The sequence below is a fragment of the Eptatretus burgeri genome, chromosome 8, assembly GCF_056783735.1.
Source record: "Eptatretus burgeri isolate ZD-2024b chromosome 8, Ebu_testis_v1, whole genome shotgun sequence".
In the NCBI taxonomy this organism is placed as follows: Eukaryota; Metazoa; Chordata; class Myxini; order Myxiniformes; family Myxinidae; genus Eptatretus; species Eptatretus burgeri.
This window is the reverse complement of record NC_140968.1, coordinates 97,001,131-97,015,759: the sequence shown is the minus strand read 5'-3', so window position 1 is coordinate 97,015,759 and position 14,629 is coordinate 97,001,131. Positions and strand designations below refer to the sequence as shown.

Genomic DNA, 14,629 nt, shown 5'->3' with positions numbered 1-14,629 from the left:
TCACAAACCTCTTTCTTTTCTATTCCCACTATTTTTACAATTCCCTACCCTCCTTTCATCCTCCCCTCCTCAATTTTAATTTCCTCATTTTAGCCACATCCGTTCCCCCAAACACAATGCACCCCCATGAGTAAATAATAAATCTTTATGCAGTATTGCATTACTTAAACATGTCGAATACGTCCTCTTACCATCCTTGGACATTCCCACAGAGAGGCACTTTTTAAAGCGACAATGCTGGCAGCGATTCCTGTTCGCTCTGACAACGGGACAATCTTCATTCTTTAAACAGGGTTTGTATTTGATGTTCTGCTGGATGCTTCGGCGGAAAAATCCCTAATGAACAAGCAGGTGAGTTGGTTAAACAGTCAATTATATATTTTCGGAAAGCAGTCATTAATTGTCAAAAGTCAGTCTGACCTTGGTATGAATCTACATGAATTGTAATCTCACACATAACTGTAGGAATTTCTATGTGATAAGTAGGGAAAGAAGGGTTAGGAGGATTAAAGTTAGAAAAATAATAAAAGGAGAGTGTAATGTATTTAGGAGGGGATAGAATTAGGGGAAGGGTGGGGAAGTTTAACTATCTATACGATAGAAAGATGTTTGTCTGTGTGTCTGCATATCTGTCGGCATTTTTCTCAGAGATGGCTGCACGGATTTTCATCAAACTTTCAGAGGTTCATCAGTGAGTGCTTGTTAGTGTTTTAGGCAAACAAATTGTAAAAGTGGGATATATTTGGATTTTCTAAATCGCTCTATCGTGCCTAAGCTTTTGTAGATATGTGAAAAGTAATATTATATGATCCCTGAGCCAATTCCTTGGTGGGTGTAGGGAAGTGCTTTTGGTCCCAACAACAAAAAAAAAACAAAATTTGATTTCTTCAAAATGCCAACAGGATTAGAACAGCACCGGGCAACGCAGGGTACCCCTGCTCGTGATGTATAGGACACATGACTGACGCTATTTTACTTGTGCACTTGTGAATAAAACTTGCCATTTTAATTCCTTCCTGACAATCTAACATGGGAAAGATTTTCAAAGGATGTGCACCAACCTCATTAAGGGGGACAGGATAGGAGGAGGGGGAAGGAGTAGGGGGGAAACAAATAAATAGCCACAAAGATTCATTTCTCACGTGGAATTAATCACAAAATCTCAACAACAAAAAAATTCAGCCAGAAAATGTTATCACGAGTTTATCACGAGTACAAATTCCATTTGGGTGTTTTGATCATGGAAGAAGGTCACCCTTGTCGGGAAAACGTTAGTCTGAGTCATGGTTCTTGCAATGACGATTAAACAGTTGACCGTGCCTTATGCATCGAGGTAATATCAGAAAATAAATAGCCAAACATTATGTAGATGCATTTTTGTATTAAATCAGCAGGGGTATATTTATTTTGGAGAAAGAATTGAACTCATTACCTTGCAGCCCTCACAGGCATGCACTCCATAATGGAACCCTGAGGCTGTGTCCCCGCAGACTTTGCACAACAGCACGATGCCATTGATTGCTGTTGAAGAAACAGGAGGAAATTATTACTCACCAACACTAACCGTTTGCAGCAATAGCAAGATGGTTTGCTTCCCTGCACATATCTGCTGAAGGGCTGACAAGGCCACTGCCTGCAGTTGCTAAAAATGGACTATGTTTGATCATAATTTATGTGTAGGGTACAAATAAAATTGAATGTGGCACACCTCAACATTGCTTGTATTAAGCCTCCCCCTATAGGATAAGGGAAGACTTATTGCTGTTGTAAAAATTGTTTCTACAATTAGCGCCACAATTTTTAATGGTATCACAGAGTTTATTAGACCCCGAGGAGTACTAAACCACCACTTCGATTTTTTTTTCTTCCTACACTCCTAATTTCTGAAATTTCCGAGCTGTATCTCGGATATGGCTCGGATTTTCAGCATGAATTTTTGCAACAACAATGTACGCAGGGTTGACAATTTTTAAAGTCATGACCCAATTATAGGCATTAAAACATTTTTCACCAAAACTCGACCAAGGTGTTTTTTCCGATCAGAACGACATTGCCCTCTGTAGACAGCCTAGAGCAAGGCACATTTATGCTTCATTTACGTCATACCCCTCCGAGTTAAAGGTCAAGGTATTAGACCCCTAGGAGTATTAAATCACCTTTTGAGATTATCTCCTTTTTCTGCCAATATCCAAGCTGTATCTCTGATCTGGCTGGGATGAAAAAGTAGGTGGAGTTGACATAAATTTTGAACTTGATCTAATTTTTAAGGTCATGACCCAATGATAGACTTTTTTCTTTTCTTTTTTGTATACATAATTGAGGCTCGTGGAAGAGATAGTACACTGAACGGATCGGGACATAACAGACAAAAACAGGACGCAAAGGGAACAGTAGAGATAGAGGGGGAAAACACCAACAGCAGAGTTGAAGGCCATGATAGAGGTAGACTTGGCTAAACAATGGTTGTGGAGAGGAATTGGGGGTGGGGGGGGCAGGATAAGATGCATGGGGTGGAAAAGATGGATACAGAAGGAAACTCCAAGGAGACAAAACTGGAAATTTGGAAGGAGGGGGGATTTGGGTGGAGTTAACAAGGGTAGAAAAGATCAGGGTTTTGGATGGGGCACATTTTGAGATGGTGGTGAACAGCTGTCTTGAAGACCTGAAGTAAAGAATGAGATTGAAGAGGATATGGAAGTTGGTTCCACAGGTGAGAAAAATAAGAAACAAATGAGTGGAGGTGGGCCTGATCCTGCATTTATGTAGTTTCTCCAGAAGGGGGTTGATGGTGGATCACATGAGCCCTGCAGAAATCTGGGGGGGGGGACAAAGAGCAGAGGGTGCAAGACCAGAAAGGAGGTGGTAGAAGACGGAGGGATCACTGACCTGTCTGCAATGGTGAGATGATGGGCTCATTGACTTACCTTCATCGCGGGAGCTGAGCAAGATGTGAGGCAGGGGAGCCAGCCCAGAGGGGAGTACTCCTTTAGGCTGTGGATGAAGGCTTTCTAGGTGTATAGGAGTTCAGGTGTGCCAAGAAAGGACTTTGTACAATGGAGGATACCCAGTTGGCATCTGGCTTTGCAGTCCAACTTTGAAATGTGGTTTGCCCAAGATATTTTAACATTTTCACCATAACATGACCAAGGTTTGTCCGATCGGGACAAAATTACCCTCCTTTGATAGTTTAGATGAAGGTGCATTTATGTTTATTTACATTATACTCCTCTGAGTTAAAGGTGAAGGTCAAATGACAGTCTGAGAAAAAACAAAAACGTTTTTTTTGTCATTACTCAATTTTGCCAATGCGGAGTCTCAAAGATCCTTGGCCTTGTGTTCTTGGCCTTCCATATGTTCTTGCATCATAACAGCAGACATATATTGAAGTTGTGCACCTGATATTTGATTAGTGTTCTTGACCTACTTGATTCGGATTGTGACCTAATTAACAAAGAACACTTTTTTAATCATAATCTGAATAATTTTCCTCTGATTTTCACGAGGTTGACTTTATGGATAGATTGTAGTTGTGGACACATTTTCTTAATCTCCACTCTATCCCGAAATGTTGAATGTCAAGGTCATACAATTGTCCAAAAATACGGCCATCATTGGATCGTGGGCCAAGAGTAAGTCATGGGCAATCGCCATGTTTGGGTCTAACAACACTCATGACTCAGACTTCTTAGAACTCTGGAAAGGATCATAATTTAAATATAAAAAAACAACACCTGCAACATTTCATTAACATTGACTCAACAATGCAATTAAATACTTGTTTATCTGAAGCCTTGATTGCTGAATTATCACGTTGCAAAAACGACTGATCTAGCAATGGTTACACTTCTTCCTTCCAATAAATTATCATGAAATCAATGAAGCATAAAACTGCGATCAAATCAAATGAAGAGAAGGTGTGTTTTGTCCTTACTGCTGATGTTGCCCACACATGAGGCCTTGTGCTTTGTGGCTACTAGTGCTCCATGTAGTTGACTGACAGATCCCGACTGTGTGGGAAGAGGTCCAGCCAGTGTCCTGGGGCAGTAGAGGTGTTCCTGAAGAGGTGGGTCATGAGGAGGTGACGGTGCAGATGAGGCAGAAGATGACGAAGACAGAGATGATGGAGAAAATGGACGGAGAGCGGGGGAGCCCGGTGGGATAGTGGACATTGGAGACGACGTGTCCGAACCAAAACCGCTCTCACCACTGTCACTGTGATAACATATTGAGCTCAGCTCTGAGGTCGCTATGGCAGCATAAGAAATGACTCCACCTGAACACCAGCAGCAGGTACATTTGCAATAAAAGTTAGTGACAGTTTTCTGGGCAGCAATAATACCTTTAATGTTATTCTGCTGTGTAACGGCTGGAGAAGCACGGACAATGACTTGTTGACATTACTATTTTAAATGCTCACTTGCAAACAATTATTATGGAATTCTACTATTAATTTGCAATTCGTCACTGGCTTTGACTCCAATATAAGTTATATATTATGGATCCTGGGCATCAGAAAGCTACATATATCGAACAAACAGTTTCAAATGGAACACCTCACCGTCATTAGAGCAATTACATTGCATCAGATGTGGCAAAATTGTTGCTCCCAGCTTGCCGGCTCAATGACAGAAGACACCATTTGCATTTTTGCCACCTCCATTCCTACCCCGTTTAGAATCCCGTGCGGGCATGGGCAACTTACTCATGCAAGTTAAGTAAAAAAAATTGATTCGTGATATATTCAATCAATCCTGTGAAACAAATGCATTTTACAAGTACAATGGTACTCGGTAGAGTGCATAGTCTCACCTCGCACACCCATTATGAACAAAATTACCATTGTTAACTGAAAACGCTACTATTATGGACCACTGCTATTACTGTATGGCCCAAATACCTGTATCATCGATACACCCTATTATGTCACATACATTGCCATGATCTGTAGCTTTATTATTAGGCTATTTAATGACCACTTCTGTGCACATTAAGGATAAATTGCATCAATGAAGATGAATATGAAAAAAAGATTTCAAACGATATTCCCCATGACAAGTCAATCATATACATGAAGTTTTGTATCAATCTGTTAAGCGGTTCTGGAGAAGAAGATTATTTCCGTTTTTATTTGCAATCCAATATGGCCACGAGACCACGATACCGATGACATCATAAATTTAATTCTTCACTTACATTGGGTCGAAGATCAGATATATTAAGTTTAAGGTTTTTTTGGATAAGGATTTTCATTCAACCAATTATGGCTGGAATACCACTTCACCGATGACCTCATCGGTTTCACCCTATACACCCAATGGAGGGTTGATGATATATGCAGTTTAATTTTTTTGTTGTTGAGCAGTTTCGCAGAAAATGTCCAAATTTTTCAGTTTAATTCAATATTGCTGCCATACCATTTGACCTATGACATCACAATTATCAATAAAATATTCTCCATGGGGAGTCCTTCCATCGATGCGACAAGTGGTTGCAGAGAGAAAAACAAATTTTTAAGTGAAAATATATAGACATGAACACAGACAGACAGGGCCATTACAATAGTCTCTCAACCCCTTCGGGGCGAGACTAAAAAATACTCATGTTGCAGTGTAAAAAAAATAAAAAAAATAAAAAAAAAAATCAATGGCTCATGGAATGATTGATGCCAATGGTCCAGCATGGAAGGGGATATAACGTCTGCTTGTTTGTATTTATTAGAAAAAGAAACTGCCTAAAAAGGACAGCATCAATAAATAAAAAAACTTGTATGTACATTGTACAATATATGTTCATACAAGGTCTGTATAAGAGATAATTATTTTGTTTCACCTCTGTGTTGTTCCCCAGTGCAAAGGAATGTGTGGAGCTTTGTCAAATGCAGTTGCTGTGAAATGATACCATTCATTTTGATAATCTTTTCATGAATATTTGCAGATTCGTTTGTCAGCTGAAATGATGGTCGGCATTAATGATACCAATGTTTTTTTTTTATAGCTTTTGCAGTTATTGTGTTTGTTTTCTGCACCAAGCTGAACAAAATCCTGTCACATAATAGCCTGCCCACTATTTGGTACAATTCCCGTGATGCCTTTCAAATAATGTCTTCAGATACGGTGTGTTATTAGTCCATGGATCAATTCCATTCCCAAAGAGTGGGCTAGCAATGTTATAAAGAGTTGGCTGACTGACAGTGCAGATAGCAGCTTACTTCCAAAAAGCATCAGCAGCAGCAGCAGTGTAGCAGCTGCCACACTGCTTGTTTGCAGTGGGTGATTTTGTGTCTGTCAGTCTGTCACTAAAATCCGGAAGTAGCTATTTCAACTGTAAAATCTTAGCCCAGTGTTCCCAAAGATTTGATTGCATAACTATGCTTCGGGCTGGGATGTATGCAATGATATGACCGTGTGCTTTGGCCTTCAGGCCAAAGTGTGTGCGTATACTAGTTTGACAAGCTTTGATGGACTGTGCGATTCATAAATGTGTGTGCCATCCTTCGGATGGACAGTAAACGGGTGTCCTTTCTGCTAGCATTTGTTGGTGGACGTTAAAGACCCCATGGTGCACACGGCACCCATTGATCACTCCTCGGCTCAACCCGAACCGAACTCGTATCCACTACATCTTACAACTCATACTCGCTATGTACTCACAACATTGTGTTCTAACCCTATCACTAAACCGTCACTCTCTGGCAACTTCACCAATAGTGTTCCTCTCTCCTCCTCAACATCCATACTGAAGCACTCCACACACTCCGGTACCACATTCATTCTCTCGCTCACACACATGCACATGCCCATGCTTGCTCTCTAGCACTCCCCCACATCCATGTCAGAAGGCTCGAGTCGGACGGCTTTGATCCCGCAGCACGTCTGCTCACCGCATGCCGAAGCACATGATTCGCAAGCCAGCCACATAACCTCCACCACACCACGACCCTTGGTGTGAGTTTGGACAGCTCACGCGCAGGACCCGCACACTCCACACACATGCACAGACACAGGTTCGCACACATCCCTGTGGAGAGTCCCTGACCAACCGTCACTCTCTCTGTTTGTACCATCCTTTACATGTGTTTTCCATGTCCCTGCCAGTGGCGGCTATGACCGCTGGCTCCACCTTGCAATCGCACTGTACCACGAACAGACAAACAGATGCCAGCTCAGTTTTTAGCTCCCCACAAATTGTATTGATTTTCCCTCCCAGCTTGTCTGCCAGCTCAGCCTGCTCAACCTTCATGCTCTCCATCATCTGCGCCAGCATAGCCATTATCCTGTGGTCACTTTGGTGTTGCTGTGGTGACACTGACTGCTGTTGTCTCTTTCTGCTTCAATTGGGGGCACTGAATTAGTTTGTGGGGAATCGGAAAGGCTACCAGGTGGTAAGGGTGACTTCACCATGCCTTCCAGAGATCCTTCCTCAACAATGTGTGTTTGAGTCGTGGCTGGGCGAATGAAATCTCTGTGCTGGGCGAGTGATGCGCCGAGGCCATCACTGGAGAGATCTTACCTTTTGGTGGAACTCAGTTGTCCGTGTGATAATGTGGAGTTGTCCAAGTTGGAGGTAGAGTTGGTGGATTTTCATCGGCAATCAGTTGTCCATGTGATACGGTACTCTAGCGGTACAAAACCGTGGCCAATCTCTAACTCAATCAGATTTCCCCAGAGCTGCCCGATGAAACAGTCACAAGCAAGCAGGATGAGCCAAAGACAAATTCAGATTCAACAAGTGTATTGTGTTGTGTTAAAAATTTTTACATGTATACAACAGTGACTGCAAATCATATACCCCAATAATTAACCCCTACCAATACATGCCCACGAAACAGTCCAAGCGAACGAACAGGAACCTTAATTAATCTATGCCTTAATTAATGAATACACATGACAGAGGACACGGGTCACCACAGGACAACTAGTAGAGGTCACTCGGTCGCAAGGCCCAAACCCAATATTGTTGACTGGAAGAAGTATTGTTCAGCTCCATCGGAGCTGCAAAGACTGCAAAGAGGGGAAGGAGACATGGTGCTGGCAGAGTGGGCATGACACTGGCAAAGTGAGGTATAGCAAGTCAGGTGGAGGCATGGCGTCACCCGGCAGTTCAGCAGATTTGTATACCCTCGAGTGGAATCGCTTAACTCCAAAACATGGCAGAACATTAATTTTTTTGACAAAAGTACCAAACTTGGTATCCGGCTTCCTGTGACCATATTGAACGATTTTAGAAGGGGAGCCCAGGTAGGCCCCTCATGGCTCGTCTTCGGCAGCCATTTTCCAAGATGGCCACCATTGGGGGTAGGGGAAGGCATCCATCACCATATAAAAGAAGTATATTGTTACGGAAATGGCCCTTATTGGACTACTAAATATAGGATTAGCTCAGATCCCCCATTAAATGCATGTTTAGCTAGGTTGTGTGGTAAAATGGATGTTACATGTGTGTCGGGAGGTGTAAGAGGCTGTATTATTGTTTGTGCGGTGGTGGTGGAATGAGAGCTCCCTCTTCTTCCCCATCCCGGACGAGGCCCCGCCCAGTCGGCTGAGAGGGTGTGGCCAAAAAAAGGAAGTAAAACTGAAGGGGAGGAGTTTTGTCGGCTTCGCTGAGAGAGGCGTGCTCGTGTGTCGAAGGAGCGAATGAAAGAGAAACGAGAGAGAAAAGGAGTTCTCAGTTTGGAAAACGGTCGGGTTTTCGAGGCGCGCTCATGGCTTCGAAGTGAGCGAACGAAGGAGGCACAGTGTTGGATCTGCCGGGAGAGAACGCTGAACTGCCTGCACGTCGAGGATTCTGCCGTGAGAGAGATGGCAGCCTGCTTTGAGAGGCGAGTGAGGAAAAGGAAAGAAAAGGTGATTTGACAGAGAGAGAAACTGAGAGGACGGAGTTGGGAAGTCGGGCTTCGAGGCAGGAAGGCAGGAGAGGAGACGACGGAGCCTCTGACAGTCCCTGCTCACACCAACGGCTCGACACGTTTGCCGATCCGCTTGCCGGAGCCCGGCACCTCAATTTGGGCCTTGTCTGGTGAATAGGCCAGGACTGGATTTGTATGCTGGACCGTGAGAGAAATCAGCTGAGGCCCATCGTCGACTTTACGCGGGGTCAGAGCGCGTGGAGACTGCGTGCGGTGCAGAAAGGAAAGAGTGCGGCGCCGCCATCTTGCCACGTGGCGTGTTCGAGCTGGGGCTCGAATCCGTGGACATCCGCCTGTTGCGAGCGACATTCGTGATTTTGACACTGTCCTCTCGTCCATGAGACACCACCAAGTACTCTGTCTTGCATGCATGCTGTCTGTCTTTGTCTGCACGTGTTGTACAAGGCATATCTCGGTCGGGACCCCCTCGAAACCTATAGTCTGTGGTTCCCGAGTTAAGAACGGGTTGAGGATTGTTAATAACAACATTGTCGTGAATCTTGTTTGTGTTGTGTTCCCCGATGTTCCCCAATAAATCTGGTTGATTCGGATGAAGTTTCCGCTATGGATTAATTTGTGTTGCGTCGAGGAATGATCCGTTCGATTGGCATATAAAACCAAAGTGGTTACAGACTGGCAGAAAACGCTCGGCATCTGACAAAACCAGTCTGTAACCAGGGGTTCTATTTCCCCAACTAGCAAGGTTCAGGATTACGTTGGTATCGCGATTGAAGACGCGTGACCCGAGACCTGTGCTGAGCCGGCCGGCGTTATAAACCCCGGAGACGGCAGTGGTGAGGATGGTGCCAAGAGTCGGGCGAGAATCCCGCCACCCCAGATCCGCAACAATATATTGATGAAACGGCGATTTTAACGTCTGTTTAAACGTTTCTCATGATATACAATAAAATTTCACTATACAATATTTCACCCAATTGCATTTTGTTCAAAATGGCTTTAAAATGGCAGGAAACTTAATATAAGGGGAACAGCAACAAGAACGTCTATATAGTCTATACTGTGATGTTTTTGAAATTTATTTTCCTAGAAACTTCCCCATATTGACCTTTGTTGATTCCTGAACTTCTTGGAAGAAAAGCCATCTGAAATTATGATTCTATGGCAAATTTTGTTCGTTGTTGCCATGGCAACCGAACCCCAGATTTCACAAAAAGTACTTTTCGGTGGTGTAACGGTGATGTATGTCACAAAATTATTGACACAACCTTTTTTTACATTATGAATATTGCAGGTAATGTCAAAGTATTCTATCTTGTTGAATAAATTTCAAATGAAATGCCTAGTGCACGCTGTTAGTATCTGTGAACGATAGGGTTTGATTGGATATTGTCGTTCATCAGTGTGTGAATTCGCCTACCTTACACATCGCATGGGCACTTGCATAAGGCGCTGCATGGCAAATCGGACTTTATGCATTTACAAGTCCTGCACGGCTTCTTGCAGCCACATTTAAGCAGCTGACACTTGTAATCCACACCGGGTACCATCGAATCCCGTCTTTGCGCGACCTGAATTCTGTTGGCGACGGAAGTAATGGCATGGTCTCGCTGCATGTCCATATTCCAGTCTGATAGACTGCCCGCTTCAGATGCTGATCCAAGGCATCCTGGAATATGTAGTCAAGGTTTCGGATTAGAACATGTGCTTCAACCAAAATTCAGGGTTGAATAAACAGCATTTTCATTGAGGATTCGTTTCCGGTTCTACAGTCAACCTCTCAAACCCTGAAAAATATTGGAGCTCACCTGTGTGGGCGGAATTCGATCCAACGAGGATTTATCGTGATGACAGAAGAGATCTTTTCTGCAGGCATTGACTGATGATAAGGTACTCCATCGATCGTACAGCTTGACTATGTTTTGCTCAATAAGTTTGAAAGGAGCTTCATTTGCGTGAAGACTGCAGAATGGGTGATCGGAGATGAACATGAACACATCATTCACTTCCTCAAAGTCCATCCATACCTTGTACACCGTCTTCTTACCAATACCCATGAAGGCAGACGTGGTGTCACAACCAGTCAAGCTGTGGAATATTGGTAGACACCGGGACGCACGATATCCAAGTTCCGAACAAATGTCATTGACTTTGTAGTACGTGAAGTTCTTTCCCATTCCGAAGGCGACCCATATAACCAGATCCGGACAGCGACTCAGAAGCTTGTGGAATTGTCCAATTAGGATGACGACGACATCACTATCGACTGTGCATACTTGTATCTGGGTAAACCCATGGTCCAGAGAATCAATCAGATGAACTAACATTCGACTGTCAGCCTCTTCATGAGAACAATCAGACATGGGATCACCTCCAATGGATATCACGTTGACATCTGATTGAGTTGTAAACTTCACCAATATAGATGTTGACCTTGTGCCAAATCAAGTTGCAAAAGGCGTCATGTTCAAAAATGCTTAGTAGTTTTTTGAAAATTCCTAATGCATTCACTCAGAGGGAAATTGTGAAATTTAAATATGAAGCTTGTGAAACAGTCTTTTAATGAACATTTTTGAACAGGCCTTTTGTGACTTCATTTGGCACAGGGTTAAAATCTACATTAGCAAAGTTTACTAGTCAATGAAGCATCATGGAGAAATTTTACAAAAGTAAAACGGTAGCAACTTGATTTCGAACAGACGGACCCACGTAATTTTCATGGCATGAAATTGGTCAGAAACCCAGACTAAATTTGCGTGATAAGGTTGTAGAAACAAACGCTATTCTCAGAAAATACTTCATGAGGAGTGTTCTCCGCAACAGGCCTAAAATTCACGGCTCAGGGTGTGGGGAGACCGACTGAAGATGGATGGCACGGTGGGCTGCAGCAGTCGGTGATAAAAGCAACACGATACCCGTCAGGATGCAAGGAGTGACCAGATTATTCCAAATCCAGCGAAATCTGATAAATGTCACGATACAGTCATGTTAGTCACCTATTCTGAGCAAAAATGATCGAGAACACTTCGAATTTCCAACTTACCCACACGTAAGCTGCCATTTTGTTGCAAGTTGTCCCATCCTCCAGCGGGAAAAAGGAGCACAATTTGGGCGCGGTCACGTCACCCTGGCGCGATTTTTCTTTCGCTTTCAAAAACCACAAAAAACATCTCTTGCCCAGGCTCTCCTTCTAAATTTGTATTTAATCGTCTGAAGAAGCCGTATGCCAAGTTTGACACGTTTGTCATAAAAATAAATGTTTTCATGTTAAGCGACTACACTACTCCTGCTGTAATCAGTCCGACGCCACGCCCCCTTTATCACCTTGGGCCTGCGCTTCATCGCTGATGCACCGCACCACACCTCTCCCATCTCACTCTCCATTAAGCGATGGCCTGGTCTGGGGTGGGGCGAGCCTGGTGGGGGGACTCCCTCACCATGCTGAGTTGGTGATGTGTCAAGGCCCAGATAACCAGGGCACCATCTCCTATCTAAATTAAGGATTGGAGACTGAGCCAAACTCTATTACAGCACATTTATAGAATGAACAAAGGCAAGGACATGAAATAAGCATCAAACGGGAGGTTTTTTTTCTTTCTTTTCCAACACACACTACGAATTAGCGATGCATATTTTAAATGACATTTAATTACACCGTGCTTATTCTGAACACTCAATATGGGAATAACTACATGATGTTAAGCATTTATTAACCCCGAGGAACCACATCTGCAACAACATACAAAGATACATATATGTATCCATATATCTAATTAATATACAGGGTGTGCCAAAAAGACCTGGACAACTTTGGTTGTTAATATATTTAGTACGACAAATGATACAATGATACTCTTTATTTTATATGATTCACAAACTCATGAAGTTTTCTATATTTTCAGGTCTGGTGGTTTAATGTCAAAGAAAATGGCAAGTCCACAGGAGAAAACTCAGTGCGTCAAATGGTTTATCGAGACGAGATCTGACATGCGAGTTCAGTGTAATTTCCGCACAAGGTATGGAAGGAATTCACCATCGTGGACTAGTATCAAAGAGTGGTACAAGAAGTTTAAGGAGACTGGAAGTTGTCAGAAACGAAAGTACCGGTTGACCAAGCACAAGTGCAGCAGACGTTGAGCGAGTGCGTGAATCATTTCACCAAAGTTCCTGAAAATCAATTTGACGTGCATCGACTGGGACTACCGGGAATTGGGCACTGGGACTACCGACCACCACTGCACACAGGATTTTGCATAAAAGACTGAAACTTTATGCTGATAAGGTTCAGATTCTGCAGGAAATCCAACCAAATGATGGTCCCAAACGCAAGGCATTTGCCTTGGAAATGCTCAGTCGCATAGAAGATGATGAAGATTACATGAAAAAGGTCATGGTCACAGACGAAGCTTGCTTTCATGTATTGGGGAAGGTCAGCTGGCACAATGTGAGGATCTGGGGCTCTGAAAACCCCCATTTGGTCATTGAACACATACGCAACAGTCTAAAAGTCAATGTGTGGTGTGGCCTTCTCCATGACCACTTGTTGGATCCGTTTTTCTTTGCGGAGCACACAGTGACCTCAATAACTTACATGAACATGTTGGAAGGATTCACCTTCCCACAGATTTAAGACCTGCAACTCGATATAATTTTTCAACAGGACGGCACTCCCCCTCATTGAGCCTTCGTCATTCGAGCCATCCTGAATGAAAATTTTGTAGGTTGCTGTATTGGCAGAGATGGACCAACCGCCTGGCCACCACAATCACCAGACATAACCCCCCATTGATGTTTTTCTGTGGGGGGTTGTCAAAGATGTTGTCTAGAACAACAAGGTGGCAAAACTGCATCTTCGTTCTATGATCACAGCTGCATGTGCACTGATGGATGTAAACATGCCGAGCCAAAGATGGCAAGAACTCGTGTACTGCCCTGATGTCCTGCGCGTGAAAAACGGGGCTCACATTGAAGTGGATTGATGGTGTGCACAAACCTTTGATGAGTTTCTGTGTCATATAAACTAAAGGGTATTGTTGTATCATTTGTGGTTCTAAATATATTAACAACCAAATTTGTCAGGGTCTTTTTGAAACACCCTGTAGATGTATATAGGGTGTTTCAAAAATATTGATACAACACTAGACTTCCTGCAATTTCTTTGTTTTTTGACCTATATAGTTTTCCTTTTCAGGGTTTGGTGGTGTCATCGTGGTATTTGTTCACTGGAATTTCTTGCTCCGTAAGCTCAACTATGCCATTGACAGTGAAACAGAAGACAAAAGTGGTGGATCTGTAGTATGAGACAAAATCATATGTAGACACCCACCGGAGGTTCTGCCAGGAATTCGACCTCAGAACACGTGATGGACACACAAATTGTGCCATTCAACGTATTGTGAAACATTTTGAGCACAAGGGTACAGTGCACAACCAGAGCAATGGCAACAGTGGCAGGCCAGCATCAGTAACCAAGAGCCAAGCCAACATCAACGCCGTGTGGAATTCTGTGGTGGACAGTCCCAAGAAGTCCCACCACCGGCACTCCCAGGAGCTAGGCATCAAACCAACATCAGTCTGGTATATCCTCACTGAAGAACTGAAGCTTTTCTGATACATCAACTCTTTTAGGCATAAACTGAGTCAAGATGACATGAGAATGAGACTTGATATGTGCAATTGGCTCAGTGACAGGATGGAGCGGTACCCAAACTGGATCAACCTGGTCTGGTCCAGTGATGAAGCCCATTTCCACTTGAACGGTGCCAT

The 14,629-nt window shown here is 43.4% G+C and overlaps 1 protein-coding gene across 3 annotated transcripts in view; it reads right to left on the bottom strand.

Annotated features, from left to right (window-relative positions):
- Positions 1-14,629, bottom strand: part of LOC147022338 (nuclear receptor subfamily 1 group D member 1-like) — a 46,927-nt gene that overhangs the window by 18,355 nt on the left and 13,943 nt on the right. For 2 of the 3 annotated variants that reach the window (XM_085893121.1, XM_085893124.1), the window contains exons 2-4: positions 3,932-4,273; positions 1,433-1,521; positions 192-336 (exon numbers count right to left, since the gene is read on the bottom strand). In XM_085893121.1, the coding sequence (XP_085749247.1) occupies positions 192-336; positions 1,433-1,521; positions 3,932-4,273 (576 nt within the window). Of the gene's footprint in view, positions 1-191; positions 337-1,432; positions 1,522-3,931; positions 4,274-7,509; positions 7,668-14,629 lie in introns of all 3 variants that reach the window. The other variant, XM_085893123.1, reaches the window with a different exon arrangement.